This window comes from Platichthys flesus, chromosome 22 (genome assembly GCF_949316205.1).
Source record: "Platichthys flesus chromosome 22, fPlaFle2.1, whole genome shotgun sequence".
NCBI lineage: Eukaryota > Metazoa > Chordata > Actinopteri > Pleuronectiformes > Pleuronectidae > Platichthys > Platichthys flesus.
Genome location: NC_084966.1, coordinates 1,707,841 through 1,724,458, shown reverse-complemented (window position 1 = coordinate 1,724,458; position 16,618 = coordinate 1,707,841). Strand labels below are relative to the sequence as shown.

At 48.0% G+C, this 16,618-nt stretch overlaps 1 protein-coding gene and 1 long non-coding RNA gene across 3 annotated transcripts in view; both read right to left on the bottom strand.

Moving 5' to 3' along the window:
- Window positions 1–4,554: 4,554 nt before the first annotated feature.
- The window catches only part of LOC133933619 (uncharacterized), a 113,038-nt gene continuing 100,974 nt past the window's right edge, over window positions 4,555–16,618 (bottom strand). For both annotated transcript variants that reach the window (XR_009912081.1, XR_009912082.1), the window contains exon 2: window positions 4,555–4,619. This is a non-coding gene — a long non-coding RNA (uncharacterized LOC133933619). The remainder of the gene's footprint in view (window positions 4,620–16,618) is intronic.
- Window positions 11,927–15,343, bottom strand: pou3f3b (POU class 3 homeobox 3b). The gene is made up of 2 exons (XM_062380751.1): window positions 13,545–15,343; window positions 11,927–13,236 (listed from the first exon to the last, which is right to left on the bottom strand). The coding sequence occupies exons 1-2, from the start codon at window positions 14,754–14,756 to the stop codon at window positions 13,138–13,140; spliced, it is 1,311 nt and encodes a 436-aa protein (XP_062236735.1). The 5' UTR covers window positions 14,757–15,343; the 3' UTR covers window positions 11,927–13,137.

The following is a 16,618-nucleotide window of genomic DNA, read 5'->3' as shown; positions in this document are numbered from 1 at the left end:
GCGCCACTGGGACGACTGGAGGATTCACAGAAGCTGCACCTTGTTGTCAGGAGGTGTGAAGGTTGTGAGTCTGCACTGACACCAGAGCTGTGACGTGCACGTAGAAGGGATTTAACTTAGGGAACCTTGTGTCGCTCAGGCGTTAGAGAGCTGGCCCTCGTCCAACTGCTCCAGCAGATCTCCACCAGGATTCCCCTGAAAGGAAAACGCCACAATAGACGACATCGACCTCCTCTCAATTTGCCCCGTCCCCTGATTGAGCGACATCCTTCTAATTGTGCGGCTAAAGCGGCGATGGAGCGGGAAATAATGGAGGGTATCACAGTGTGGAGCAGGGCCAAGTCTGCTCCATCCCCCTCTTCCCCAGCCGTGGAGTGCTGCTGGAGGATCCAGGGCTTATGGTGCCAGCGAGCGGAGGCTTTGCTCCAGTCATCATTTCCATGCTGCTTTACGCTGATTCCCTAATATCCTTAGCGCCGTGCGTAGGGATAAGCCCATCGTGCTGAAACATGGCTGTCATGCCTATAAACCGTTCACGGCTCTAAAGAATCCATTATGGTGGCTCCACAAACACGGGGCCTCAAAGGGCCACTTCGCTCAAGCTCATTTACTCTTTTAAAGCACATTTATTTACCCTTAATGCCGCGGAGGAAGGATCTCCAGTTCCCCACAATGCAGCACAAAGGCACATTTAAGTGTAACTGGTCATTCACAGCATCTTAGGAATAAAAACAAGCTCTGACGTGAAGTTGTAAGTTTAGGTTTAATTCCCTGTTTTCACAATGAAACGTATTATTTGTCTATTTCTGATTCAATTTCTATTTCAATCTTTATATATACATATTTATATTTTAATTTTAGTCTTACCCTTGTTTTAAAACCATTCATTACCATTTATTTTATGTATTTAATGTAGTAATAACGACACAGGAAATAGTAATACTACTCTGAATTTGTAGTAATGTGTCTGTGGTCACTTTAATTACCAGTGTGTATGTAAACTAACACCCAGTGACTTTGTGTGAGGTAAACCCAGTTCAGTACTGCGTCTCAGACTGTCAACGATTCCTTATCACACACACAAACACAAACACAAACACACACACACACACACACACACACACACAAGGTTCACGGATTATCAACAAGTGTGGTCATTGAGTGGAAATTAATTTGCCACTGGTAATGGATAGAGACATTTTGCTGAGATGTAGGAAAACAGCTGAACTGCCAGCGATTACCTGCTGGAATCAGCCTTCATCAATATCAGGATAATTACAAAGCACTTCTGGCAGCGCGTGAAATGAGCGGAGCGTGCAGCAGATCGGGCGCTGGCCATAGATGTCTATCTACGGCTCTGGGGGGGGTGGGGGTCTCAGCAGCTCCAGAGGGTTTCATGTTAAAACAGAGAAGAGTCAGCTGGAGCAGAACAAACACTGTGACTGAAGCTAATACAGATCTACAGCCCTGAGGAGAAGAGAAAACCCAGAACAACAGAGAAGAACAGCTGAGGAGAAGAACCACGACACAAACAGAACCGGCACCGACCACTCGGACATTAACAAAGTGAAACAGATGGAACTAAATGACAGATTGTAAGTCTCATCTCACTTTAACCTTCTGTAACTGTGGAGGTTCACATCCCCAGTAGCTGGTTGAAAGTTTAGAGCTGTGTATCTGGTTCCGATTGGAGCTGACTCACGACTCTCTCTGTGATCAGAGGGGCCTGGTGGGTTCCAGCTCCTCCAGAACATAAATCAAACGGGGGGGGGGAATGTTCCCAGCGTGGTTCTGAGCTCATCCCAGCGACAGAGAGCAGACTGGTATCTCTGGGGCGATAAGGCCCACTTCCCTGTTTCCAGACCTGAGGATGGGATCCTGTGAGGTGGTTGGAGTCTGGGGATGGAGGGACGGAGGAGGGAGGGTGTTCAGGGTGTCGATCCCTGTCTTTCCCAGACTTCACTTCCATCCCTCACATGGAACCACTTTGCCCCCCCTTCTTCCCAGTGAGCTGCAGGCAGGATCGGGTTTCCTCTCCATCTGAAGGGTTACTTCAGTCCATCGCCGGGATGAAACGAGGACTATTTCCCTCCCCGTCTTCCATCCGACTCTTTTTTCAGACGAGGTGCTCGGGGGAGGAAGGAAACCATTACACGGGGTGAACGGGGGCCGGGAGACGCTCGTCGGGGGAGGAAGAGGACGCGGATCCGAGGGGGAAACCCGAGATCTCTGGAAACTGGATTGACCCAAGAAAAACTTCCGTGGCCCCTCCGCCATCCTCGTCCCGTCCTGTCTGAGCGGTGATGTTCCCAAAAGGCCTCGCTGGTTCCCTGAAGGCCGACAGACTCAAACAGGCAAACGTGAACACGTTACACCCTCATGGAAACAATCACATATACACAGATACACACTTTGGGTTTTAAGATAATACATCAGGTGTTTTCAAACAGGGGCCGAGGTTTATTTGGTGTTTTGGTCCAGTCGTGTTCTTTGACCTTCTGGCTGCAGCGACTCCAGAGGTTTGCAGAGAACCAGACGCAGCTGTTTGCTCTGCGCCTCGGGGAGATTTACATATCTGGGGCGTTTTCATATTGTTTCCATTTCGTCTGGACGCATATCAATCTCTGCCTTAGCACCAAGAGGGATTCTCTAGAGAGTAGAGCTTCTTATCCAGAGGGACCGGGTTTGAGGGACCGAGAGACAGATTCCGTCTCCTGTAGAAAGTGCAGTGAGTAAACAAGCAGCAGTTTCCCTCCTGTTGCATTGTGGGTAAACCTGCTGCGATGGATGTGTTGCCCTTCATCAGCTGACAAATTGCTGGAGTGATTGAGCTGAAGGAACTGATTGCTGGGTTAATATCTGCCATGGATCTCGTCATTGATCACTTGTCCCCTGCTAATGACTGTGACTGGGCTGATTTGAAATAATACGTCTGGCCTGTGACCTGACATCAGAGGGGAGAAGAATCGGAGGAGGTCTCAGGGAAGCAAACCGCTGAGAGAAATCAGCCCGGGAGGAAACTGATATTAGAAAGAGAAAGGTTCAATCTGGGAGCTTTCTTCCTCCTGCTGATCAGTCGGGCTCAGACCACTGCTGGGCTCCTTCACATCTGGTCGGGCCATTTAACCGCTCTGACGACTGGAAAGGTTAAACCACTAAAATCTAATATTTGCCTGGAGGGGGTCGAGGAACTGCAATTACCAGGTACAATCGGCAGGGCTAATCAGCTGGTGGCGTACCAGGGGCTCGGCCGGGCGAACAGGGCCCTGATCACAAGCCCTGTTCTCTGCCTGTTTACTTATTAAACCCTGTTCTCATGTTCAAGGGCCCCACGGCAGCCTCTGGCCCCGCACCCCCCGAGGCACAGGGGAGTAAATTTAGCTCCTGATGCTTTTTAAATGGCTGGAAAAGTAGCCCCCCCCCCGCCCGTGTTAATCAGTATCTGTGGCCTTTGTTGGGAAATGCTCTCAAATGCCTCTCGTCCGACCTGGCAGGCTTTAACACCTGGGGGAGGAGTTAGAACACAGTGCAGAGCGGGGGGGGCGGAGCCGGCGAAGGCCCAGGAAGACGCCACGTCTCCAAAGGACGCGTGTGTTCCACCAGGCTGTTTACATGCTTGGTCTTTGACACACATTTCCTAATTGACTGAGTATCAAGTGCAGGATTAGTGTGTAATATATCAGAACTGTCTGGCGCACAACACTTTTGAACAAGGCTCGGGGAACAATTACTGGTAATTAAATATGTGCCAGTTACTAGAAAAGATAATTATGTCCTTGGTGTATAACACCAATTAATTACTTTTATTTCAGTGAGCAAAGCTTTTAAACGGCGGCGGAAGCCATTCGCACGGCGCCCGTGTTTGAGAGCAAGCAACCTCTGTGTTTGCTAATGTGTAAATTGTGCTCCGCCGCCGCAGAGACGAGTATCAAGGCGCCGCAGATTGTTTCAATCAGAATCTTCTGCTGCTGAGGTCCAGACGTGTTCCTGAAACCGTCTGGAGGGGCTGTGTCCGAGAGGTCAAAGGTCAAGGCCAAAAAACAGCAGGAAACCGCCGAGCGAGCGAGTGGACGTGTTGATGAGGTTTCTAACACTGGAAGAAAACAAATATCTCAGGAGGAGGAAGAGGAGCCACTCAGAACCACAGGGTCCGGACCTTCTCTGGAGTTCCTGTCTTCACATCTGAAGCAGGACATTGTCCGGGTCAGACTCGTTCTCCAGGCGAGGGGGTGGGGCCGGGGCAGCACCTGACCTGGACAATGTCCTGCCCCGAGGTCACGTGTGAACCTGTAACCGTGAGAAATGCACAGTAGGTGTTGGAGGTATGAGCTGCTCCCTCAAAGCTCATAAGACTTTTCCCCTCGCTCCTCTTCCTCCTCCTCCTCCTCCTCTTCCTCCTCAGGCTTTAAACACTGAGGGAAAAAGGAGTATTTTCCAGAGAAGGTGCAGCTCAGCTCTGACTCGCTAAGAGGATTGGTCAGATTCGATATGGAGGAGCGAGGAGTCAGGAGCGCTCACTGGATCCTCACACCTTCCTCTGCCCTACTGTGCTTATACCCCCCCCCCCCCCCCCCCCCCCCCCCCCCCCACCCCCCCCCCCCCCCCCCCCCCCCCCCCCCCTCCACTTCAGCCACAACACGGATCCAACACGCTCTCAATCACGTATCGGAGCGAGGTGAGAATGATCGGATTAGCAAATGATCTCGTTCTGGGCACCGGCCTCTAATGTGTAACTTGGAAATACCTTGTGGCCGATCATTAGTAATCTATTAAATCCACGGCCTAGGAATGGTTACACCGCCGGAGCCTTTGAGCCAAGCGGCTGCTGTTCCAGTCCCCCTCTCTCTCTCTCTCTGGTTAATGAGACAGCGAGTCAGGTGGCCCGAGCCTGCTTCCTGCCTCTGCTGCTTTTATCCCCATATGTGTAAATGAGATTAATAATTCATCCACATGCAGATATGTGTGTGTGTTTCAAAGCAGAAACGCACGTGTCAGTGTTTACGTGCATGTTCGACAGGTGTTTACACAGAAAGTACGTCATCATCATCTTCATCATCATCATCATCATCATCGTGCCATGGAGGTGGTGACTTCTCCAGAACGAACACACGAGAAACTCCAACCTGCTCAGAGCTGGTTTCCAGTTGAAGCTTCAGTGGAGGCTGATGGTGGAGGCAGGTTTCCAGTTGTGGTTTCCCAGTGAAATTAAAGTCATGTGATTTCTTTTTGTGCCTCAACGTGAATCTGTTGTAACTGGAACCACAACACAACATTACAGAAGGTGTCACTCTCGTTATTATCTGTTCTTCTCACTCAGGGATAAGAGGTCCCCACAAGGTGGACTATTCCATTCAGCTGCTCAGAGTTGTTTTTGTTGGTGCCAGTTGTGTTGAGTTGTGGTTAAAGTTTCCAGGATATCAGTCGGTTAACACGACAAAAACAACTTAGTGTTGTGTGTGTTTGTAATTGTAAACACACGTGAGTTTCTTTGTGTCTTTCTTGTGTGTTTGTGTCTGAGTGTGAAGCCGTGGAACAGAACCGGTGGGCGTTAACCTAAAGACATGTGTATGCGCACATATTGTGTTTGCAGGTAAAAGTGTGTGTGTGTGTGTTGGTCCTGGCTCTCTGAAGGGGCCCAGTGTGTGTGCGTGTGTGTGTGTGTGTGCGTGTGTGTGTGTGTGTGTGTGTGTGTGTGTATTTGTCATGGCGGGGCCGGCTCCCTCTGGATCTAAGCAGTATTGACAAACCCATCAGAGCTGGTGATGCATTGGGCCCCCCCCCCCCGCCTGCCTCCCCCCTGCTCGCCTCCCCCCCGCCTGCCTCCCCCCCGCTCACCTCCCCCCCCCACTGCACTGACATGCTGTCACCTTGGTAGCTGCTGCCAGAGGGAGCGGCCTGCTGGGAGAGACGACCCGAGCAGGAGGCCGGCCGGCGAGCTGCAGCAGGAGGTGTCACCAGTGGACCCCTGAGGACCGTCCGACCCCTGTCCACGTCCCCGTCCCCGTCCCTGTCCCTGTCCCTGTCCCCGTCCCTGTCCCTGTCCCTGTCCCTGTCCCTGTCCCCGTCCCTGTCCCCGTCCCCGTCCCTGTCCCCGTCCCCGTCCCTGTCCCCGTCCCTGTCCCTGTCCCCGTCCCTGTCCCTGTCCCTGTCCCCGTCCCCGTCCCTGTCCCCGTCCCCGTCCCTGTCCCTGTCCCCGTCCCCGTCCCCGTCCCTGTCCCTGTCCCTGTCCCTGTCCCTGTCCCTGTCCCCGTCCCTGTCCCCGTCCCTGTCCCTGTCCCCGTCCCTGTCCCCGTCCCTGTCCCTGTCCCTGTCCCTGTCCCCGTCCCTGTCCCCGTCCCTGTCCCTGTCCCCGTCCCCGTCCCCGTCCCTGTCCACGTCCCTGTCCCTGTCCCTGTCCCCGTCCCTGTCCCTGTCCTCCCTGACTATCGATCCGTCTGCTGCGGACACACACACACACACACAGACACACACAGGACAAATCAAGTGTGCAGCCATTCAATCAGCCACATCGATGCACATTCAGATTCACACTTATTCCCTCTGATGAAGGAAGCGTCTCTGAAAGTCACAACAGATTCAGAATCAGATCTGATCTCAACAGCAAAGAACCAAACTGCAGATGTTGGTCCTCCAGCAACATCTGCCTGGGTCTCTCTGTGCGTCCTGGCTCGTCTGTGGAGGAGCTCCTCTTCTTCTTCTTCTTCTTTCTTGAGGTTAGTAAGTCTTTCCTTGGCAGCGTCTGGATCCCGCTCCTCACTCGACGGTTCTCCGAGCCAGCGTAAACAGCGATGGTTGGCAGCGGCTGGTTGGCGGCTGTGGGCGTCGGCCTCCACCAACGTCGGGAGTCCTTTGAAATGCTGACCAGCTTTTTGACACCAGGCTTTGGAAGCAGCCGAGCTCTCGCTGCGAGACGCGGGCCCGGCTGGATGCGGGGTGGAGCTGGGTTCGATTCCCGGGTGCACGGGGATTATGGGTAGGGACCTGGAAGTTTCTAGATCACAGGCTTCTCTCACTATCGCTGGGCAACATCTTCAAAGACGACTTCATGTACAGACGCCACTAGGTCCTGAGAAGGTTCCTGTGGGGGGGGGGGGGGGGGGGGGGGACTTCCTTTAAACGCATGTTTTTCACTGCATTTCAAAAGGAAATGTTACATCTGGAGGAGGAAGGAAGTTTTTTATTGGAAAAACACAAATGTACAGTGTTGTTAGGTTCAAGTTGTGCGTTCTGAGTAAAGTGGAACAAACCATCAGTGAACCAACACATCAGGATAATGCACTTTTCAAAAGTTTCTCTGGTTTCATTCCTCTTTATTTCTACTTTTACTCGACTACACGATATAATTTCTGTGAGTCGTCACCTGACCCACGGGGATGAGGCTGGATTCCGACAGTGGCCCCGCTCCCAGAATCCCCCGCTCCCAGAATCCTCAGCTCCCAGAATCCTCAGCTTCTGCTCAAGGCCTTTTCCAAACCCACGTGCAGCGGCTGAATGAGCCGCCTCTCGTCGAGTCACGAGAACAAACAACGTGGAGAAGATGTGAAAGATCACTAACTAGCTTCCTGAGTCCCATGGCAGCCGACAAAGCAGGGCCAGGCCCTCTTTTATACTGAAGGGGGGGGGGGGGGGGGGGGCACTGAGCATGTGTTTGACCCTAAAAATGAGACGGAATGAAAACGTAGAAATGGGAAAGTAGCACAACGGAGTTCTGCAGAAAACTGATGAATGTAGTTTTGAATAGAGCAGCCACTGAGATCCTGCTTTTTTAACACAAAACAACACATTTTAATTTAGTGTAAGACGTACGATAGACGGATAAAAAAGATAAATAATCTGGATTTATGTTTCTTATTTAACAGAATATTATCAAAAGGAGTCGTAACAAAGTGCAACGCTTCAGCTGCTGCAGCCAAATTTTAACTGTTTATACCTGAAGAGATGGATGAAGTGTTAATTTTACTGTTTATCAGATAGAGAAACGTTTTAAAAGCAGTTTTTTATCATCAAAAAATCACCTCAGAGTTTTATTTCTGAAGATCAGGATTAATAAGGACAGATGTAAAGAATAAAAATAAAATAATGTGTTACATATAGAGTGAATCCTCTTATAGCTGTGGGTATAATCAATATCTGCATTATTTGATACAACAGTCATATTTTAATTATAGTCACATTGGCTGTTTCCGTTCAGAAACTACAACTTTTATTTTAATTTAAAAGAAAAACTATTTTTTCATCCCTGTTTTTTCAAAATAAAGTTCATAAACCATAAATATATCATTAAAATCATGTGCAAACTTAAACTGAATCTAAATCTTCATCACCTTATTTAATTTACCTTGATTGAAGCGTTCGATTCTCCTGGAGATAATACGTGTGGAGTGAGCTCATGTGTCCACTGGGTGGCGCTGTAAGGTCAGGGAAGCGCCTGTGAGAGAGAAACATTTCTGTGGATTTGATCTGTTTATCAGGTTCTTATTATTATTAATAACCATGGAAATATTGTATTTAATTAATGGGTTTAATAGAAGAAAATAAGGAGATCAAACTTCATTAATTATCTGGTTTGAAGACGAAGTTTCATTATTTAAAATCTGTCTCTGAACCAAACAAATAAAAACTGGTTTGTTTTCCAAGTGAATCATTTATGAATAAAACGAGTTCAATGCAAATAAAACCACGTGGAAATGAGCCTGAGAACAAACACACACACACACACACATACACACCCACACACACAGACTCACACACATACTGTTGTGTACTTAGATTTTTGTATCCGTGTGTGTTTGTGTGTGTGTTATGACTTATTACAACACATCAGTGTGTGTATGTGGAATAAAATAAATTAATACACGCCCAAATCATCATCGTGATTGTACGTTAATGTAAATAGTAATAATAATAATTATAATAAAGAGAAAGTTCAAACATTATTCATAGTTTAAAAGTGTCAAGCTTTAAAAATATGTTACACTTACTATTATACTGTACAGATATAGAGAAATTACCATTATAAATTATTATTTATATTATTATCAACATTATAATTATTATAATTATTATTTTGGGGGAGCTATTTTCGTAAATGTTTTTTGCAGAAGTTTTAAATTTCACTTTATTTAAAACCCATAAAGAAAATGATCAGTAATAATAATGAAGATTGTTTCAGGTGTAAAAGTATGAATCAGAGTTAACGAACATCACTGGTGTTGTTATTAAAAGACTTTTAAATAAAGTTAAAATTAAATAAAGAATAAATAGAGATATAGTTTATTTAGAAAAGTAGAAGCTGCAGCTCTTTACCTCTTTATCACCCCCCCCCCCACACACACACACACACAAACCTCTCCATCCATCAAAAAACCATGACCTCTTTATAGAGAGGAAACCCCAGAGTCACGTCATCTTATAAAAACCTCCTCTTCCTCATCCTCCTCTTCCTCTGCTTCCGCTGCTGCCACAACAGAAACCGGATCTGCTCTATTTAGATCTTTATTCTATTTCTGTTTAAAATCTATTTTAATTTCAACTCTCACGTGTGTTTAGACGCTTTGTGACAATAACTATAATGTACATTTACATTAAAGCAAGTGGGACGTTTTCATTTGCTGAAGTGAATCATCTAAATATTATAAAGTATAGCATATTTAGAAATAATAAATAATCGAAAATATCACCTGCATAAGAGAAACGAAAGAACAGTCAGCACACACACACACACACACACACACACGCGCGCACACACACACACACACACACACACGCGCACACACACAGGGGGATATATTTTTTCCTGTGCGTCTTTTTCTGCAGCAGATAAATCCGCGTGGACGTGGAACCAGGGGAAGGATCCCTGCGGAGAACATGCACAGGCTGATCCATATTCATGCACCCGACACGTGGAGCAAACACACACACAACACGCACACAGACACACACACACTCACACTGAGAACTATTTAAAACCAGTCTATTATACTTTGTAATCGAATCTAAGCATTTACTCAGATAATAAATATGATTTAATTCGTATGTTTACAGATTTAAACCAGTTTCAAGGAAAGAAACAGTAAAGATGAGTTTAAACTCTATGAATCTATTTAAAAATAAACATACATGTGATTGTATTGTGTGTATTAGTTCTCAGCGGTTGCAGGTGAAGTCTGTGACTGAGAGAAAAAGCTCCTGGTGAAATATTAATAATAATTAAGACGTTAAAAGTTTTATGGCTCAGCTCGGTGCTGCGTTTACAGGTCTCAGAGACAACGAGCTGCTTTAATGAGACACTGACGTCCTCAATCGATACAGGAGGAGAGCTGCAGATCTCCTACAGGCCCTGAACGTACCAGTGCACACACACACACGCACACAGACACACACACATGCACGCTGCTGCCAACATGGTTTGTGAGGAGCCATGGAAAAAGGCAAAGCTGCCGGAGAATAGGCGGATCAAAACCCATTATGAGATTTGAAACTCTTCTTTTTGTGTCGCCCTCGGTTAAAAGAAAGAAAGAGAAAATTTCCGTGTGTGTAGATTTAAGACGCGAGGAACGTGAACGCACATGTCGTTGGGTTTAGTGCAGGAATCAACGTGCGTGAGATCAAAACATTATAAATCAGCTGCAGCGTTTTCCCTAATTCAAATAAATGCACGTGTTATTTTAAATTCCCTCTGAATTACATTCATTCTTATGTTTTGTGTCTGATCAGGTTATTGGTGAATAAATAAAAGGGCAGCAGGAATCTGAGCTTTGTGGATTTAATTCAGAATCAACGTGCACGAGATTCAAACATTTAAAATCTGTCTCTTGTTTGTCAGCACGGACACAAATAAATATAATTTATATTTCGAACAATCTCCGAATCTCAGTGTTTCTAGAATCTGAATCTGGATGTTCGATGCCGGATGTGAAGTTCGCTGGTGCCCTGCGCGTCCCCGCTGCCACTTCCACTAATGGAGACAAAGAAAAATGATTCCTTCTCTATATCATTGAATTCAGTTGCTAAGCAACTAGTGCGGGAAATCATCCGCGAAATTCAAATCGTGCAGCGCGAGGCCACGTTCTGTGACTTCTGCTGAACAAGCGAGTCCAGCCAAGTTCGAATCCCATTCGGCCTCGTGCAGCCGTGACGAGGAAATAGTCCAGTTGTAAAATAAAAAACTACACGTATAAATATATATAACAGTAAATATATATATGCACAGAGCTGTGTCGTGTAGAATTATTAAATAGAGTCAGATAAAACAGAAGATCAGCGCTTTACGAGCCCAGTTAAAATGAGGGTTTATCTCGGGCCTGTCACTGCAGCTCTGCAGGCCGAGCACACACACACACACACACACACACAACACAAACTCACCCAAACACACACTCACACTCACACACACACTGACCCAGTGCCCCGGATACTGAAACAACATCAGAGTTATGGACCTGCGCGCACCTGAGTGTCACACGCACGGTTCGAGATCCAGAGTTTCAGCTCTTTTGGTTCACGGTCGTCACGCGCGTGTCAGTGACGCAGAATCTGGACCAGGAGCTAAATGACATAACGCGAGGACGCTCTGTACCTTCAACCCCCCCAATAACAACACGCAAGCGTCCCAGCGTTTCTTTCCCTCGTGCAACTTGAATTGCTCCTCCTCACGCACACGCTCAGATGATAATCCAGCCCGTGCACGTGTCCAGGCTGCAGGTGAGAGGCCTGGAAGCTGCAGATGTAAACAAGCAGCAGGACACGAGCTCTGGGACATTCACACAGTTAGAGGAACATTTATCTGCAGTAATATTTGTTTTTAACGCCGTTTTGATGCATAAATAAAAAATAATCACACGTTTTCCTTGTATTTTTTCGATAGAGACCATTTGCTTAGCTTTTTATATTTTTCTAATGAGCAGAGAATATAAAACTCGCAGCTTTTAAAAACAGCACAAAGAGAAAACAACAAACATTATAAATAAATAAAAACCAGCCCAATGACAACGACAAAATATATAAACTCCAGAACACAAGATGACTGCATTTCATTCTAACAAATTTATTGTGTCTCAATCAGCTCGTACGGAACCACTACTGAAATTAAATTACAATCAAATGATCACATCAAAATATACCCTTATTACCTAACAACGGTCAATGTCAGCTCAGGATGATTTGTGCTCCTTTTGAAACGAGAATACAAAATTAAACAAATAAGGGCAACAACAAAAAAATATATTTATATATAAGAAAACAACAAATGGAAATAAAACAAGAACAAAAAGAAAGAAGGGGGGGAAAGCATCTTACACAAGTTCCTGTGGGGGGGAGGGGGTGGGGGAAATAAATTACCGTTTGGAATAATTCATATGTATTCCGAATAAAATATTAAAACAAGTCATTCTGATGAAAAATATAAAGTAAATAGGTCAGATCAGCATCTGATCTCGTGATCTATATTGCCGGCTTTACAGAGTTTTGTTTATTAAAACCTACCAAAGAACACTGCTTAGAAAGGGCAGCGTCACTCAGTCACACCTGGCAACACGCGCTTCTTTTTCTCAAATAAGTGCAGCTGAAGTCTCTTTTTTTCAAATGTCTTATTCTCTATTCGTTGGAAGAAGAAAAAATAAAATAAGAAAAAAATCCCCTCAAAAAAAAAATCCACTCACGCGGCGTCGAAAGTCCTTTTAAATAAAATCAATGTTTTCACGAGGAGATCTTTGAGATCAGTCCTGGTCCTGGTGTCTCTTCTGTCGCGAGGAGCAAATACCACATGGCAAAAAGAAAAATCCACAATTCCACCGTGCGCGCGTGTGTGTGTGTGTGTGAGTGTGTGTGTGAATGAAGCCATGCAATCCACCTCGGAATAAAAACAGGAGATTAAAAAGAGCTGATGGAAGCCTCGTGGATCTTCTTCACGTTGGTGCAGTTCTTTTCCTCCTCTGTTATTGTTGAAGAAGAGGAGGAAGAGGAGGAGGAGGAGGAGGGCGGTTTATAGTCCCATTTCTAAATATACAAAATGCCTGCTCCTTTGTTTCTCCAATCAAACACAGGGTCATGAGGAGGGAATAGTGTTATTTTTTTGCAGGGGAGGAGAGAAAAAGGCATAAAAAAAAAAACAATACTTGGTTTCCTCTCGGTGTGTTTTCAATGCGCCAAAATTACCTGGTGGAATGAACTTGTGGTTGTCACCCTCTGGTCGCTCGCTTCACTTGCATCTTTTAAGTAATCTACTAAAAAATGCCCCTGAAAGAAAAAAGCAGAAGGAACCTGTTAGGGCCTGGAAGAAGGTACACGGTGCTCGTAGTGGGGGGAGGTGGGAGCAAAAAGGGGGGGAGAGGGTTTGTTTTGTTTCTGTCTTTTCTGGAGAAAAATAGATAAACACAATTTGCAGTCTTATTCATATTCCCTCACAATCACAGTATCAAAAAGAGAGTCTATCCTGGAGACAGTCTGCGAGTTCTAATCAGTTTAATTTCATATAAAATATTTGTCTATGTTTCACTGAACATTCTTTTGCAGTCCATGGAGGGGGGCGGTGTTTCTGCACTCACATTGCCGACCTGAGAGTACACATCCTCCGGCGTCTGTGCCACTCCTGGGGGCGTCATCCGCTTTTCCTTCTGTCTCCTATTGCAAAACCAAACTCTCACCACCTCCTTCTCCAGCTGCAAGTTGTCCGCCAGGGAGGTGATCTCCTGGGCCGAGGGCTTGGGGCATTTGAGGAAGTGGCTCTCCAGAGCCCCCTTGACGCTCACCTCGATGGAGGTGCGCTTCTTTCGCTTCCTCCCCTGCGCCGCGATCTTGTCGATGCTGGTGGGGCTGCCGGTGGTGGAGTCGGCCTCCTCCAGCCACTTGTTTAACAAAGGCTTCAGCTTGCACATGTTCTTGAAGCTGAGCTGCAGAGCCTCGAACCTGCAGATGGTGGTCTGAGAGAAAACGTTCCCGTACAGGGTGCCCAGCGCCAAGCCCACGTCCGCCTGCGTGAAGCCCAGTTTGATCCTCCGCTGCTTGAACTGCTTGGCGAACTGCTCCAGGTCGTCCGAGGTCGGCGTGTCGTCGTCCGAGTGCGGGTCGTGGCTATTGACGCCGCCGTGGTGCTGGTGGTGCGGATGCTGGTGGTGATGGTGGTGGTGGTGGCTGCCGTGGTCCAGGTCCGGGGTGTCCCCCCTCACCAAGCCCGGGTGCACCAGGCTCTGGCTCCCAGGACTCAGCATCCCGTTCACAGTGAAGCCCCCCGGCTGGGAGTAGAGCAGCGACTGCTGCTGCTGCTGGCCCCCGGATATGGAGTTAATGTGCGCCGCAGTCGTGCTCCCCCAAGCCCCGGCGTGCGTCTGGTGTGGAGCTAAGTGGGGGGGCCTGTGGTGCAGCGCGGTGCCCGTGTGCAGATCGTCCCTGCCGGAGTTCTTCACGTCCTGCTGCTGCGGGCTGCCCGTCATCCCGACGGGGCTCGACGACCAGGGCGACCCGGCTTCAGCTGCAGCCACCGCGGCCGCTGCTGCCGCCGCGGCGGCGTGCGGGAGGGATGTCACCCACTGGTGGGCATGGCTCAGCATGTGTCCCCCGTTGCTCGCTGCCATCGCGTTTTGCATAAAGTCACTCTGTACCATCTTGACCGAGGGGTCTCCCCGGTAGCCCCCAGAGCCCGAGGTAACCGAAGCGCTGCCCGGCTGCATGCCACCGCCTCCCGAGTCAGAGTGGCCGATGGAGCCGGACGATAAGATGCTATTGCTGGGCAGATAAGGATTGGAAGCGGCGGTGGCCATTCCGTCAACCCTTATGAATATGTTTGTGGATAACCCCCCTCCCTTTCTACAGTCACTTCTTTCGAGCGGGTAAATTGTATCTCATGAATTATTCAAACTTTAAAAGTATGAGCAGCTTTTTGCCAGATACCATGGACGTGCGTAAAAAGACGCCAAAAAGCTTCGGGAGCGGCGACAGAAAACTGAATAAAATCCGCATGAATTTACCACATTCGACTTCACACACGAGTAAAGATCCAGTTTCTCAGAAGCCCTTTGAAACCATGTGCAGTCCGCGCAGAAAGTTTCTCTCACGGAGGAAATTCAAATATTCAGCAGAGAAAAGCAGGAGTCGTCCCAAACAAACTTTTGGAGGAGGCGAGAAAACAAAAAGCCTCGCGAATTGTCCCCAATGTACAAAGTCCTGGTTTATGTCCCGGGTGGATGTGAGAATCATTAGCAGAGCGTCCTCTCCTCTTTTGTAATTCAGTCGCAGAGATTTCTCCCTCGCTTTATTCTTTTCTCTCTCTTCTTTTATAGCACTGGAGCCTCTCTCTTTGTTCTGTTTTGATGTGTATAAACCTGCCAAACCGCAAACTCCCGTTCAAGTACAGTCCAGCAGAGGAGCGCGCGGCACCGCTCGCGAACCTCTCCTCTCATTCGCTTGTTCTCTCCCTCCACCTCTCTCTCTCTATCTCTCTCTCTCCCCTGACAGGCCGTGTAGCCCCGCCCTCTCACTCCCCCCGCCGTCCTCACCCCCCCGCCCCCCCTTGCTCGACGACGCGCGGATGTTTACCCCGTGCGTCCCCGTTGATTGGTTAACCGGGGTGTGATTGGCAGCCCTCGCCAGCCTTGCTCCGGGCGCACGGTCCCTCCTTCCGGCTGTTCCGATTGGCTGCTTTTTAATTGCAGTCCAAACAAAACGGGGAAGACAAGTTGGTAGTAAACACTGGTGAGATACTGGGAGGCTGGGGGGGGGTAAATAAAGAGAGAGAGGTCGATACACGCTGACCTCGACTTTCGTGCGTAAAACCTCCAACATCATGTATTTTGTGCAGATACATGTTTTACGCACGAGTGCACATGTGTGACAGTGCGAGTTTGAACATGAAGGCGTCACACACACACGGATAAACTTTATTTAATGTGAGTAAAATGTATTTATCCTTCTGGTGACACGTATATGTGATGTTTTGGTAACAGTTATAACCTGATGTGTAATAGAATCAGGCTTCAGTGCCACGGTTATGGGTTCAATTCCCTCTGGGGCACTGGATGCTTCATCTCGTGTCTGAAACATGGAAACATTGAGTGATGAGATCTTCACTCTGCTCCTCTCAGTCAGAGCCGCTCGTCCACAGAGGAGCAGTGACCGCAGCGCCTCGGCTCCGCAGGAGTTAACGCACAAAGGTTGCGGGGACGCTTCCATACGGAAACGCCGCTCACAGGCAACCTCACTGAGGCACGTTGAAAGAGAAAGTGGCAACCAAAACAAGGGCAAATTGAGCAGTCCTGGGGGGTGTAGGGGGGAACGTCTGCCAAAGTGAAACAACAAGAGAAGAGAGATCGAGCCCTTAAAATGTGCAGCATCCCTCAAGATGACCACGCAGCCCTGGAGATGAATGGGCCCTTTGTTTGTGCGTGGGACCCCTGCGCCTCTGGACGCACCCATGGGTGGTAACAAGTGCCAGAGAGAGAGCTCCCGCTGCGCTGGTGGGGTTGGGGGGTGCTGGGGGGTGGGTGGGAGGGTTGTGGACCCACCTGGACGGGCCCTTACCCGGGTAGGCAGGTGACAGGATTAACGGTGTTTTGTTTACAGGTAAGAACTACGTGTGACGCGTTAAACCCATAAGCTCCAAAATCAGATGTTTTATTGCAGAAGG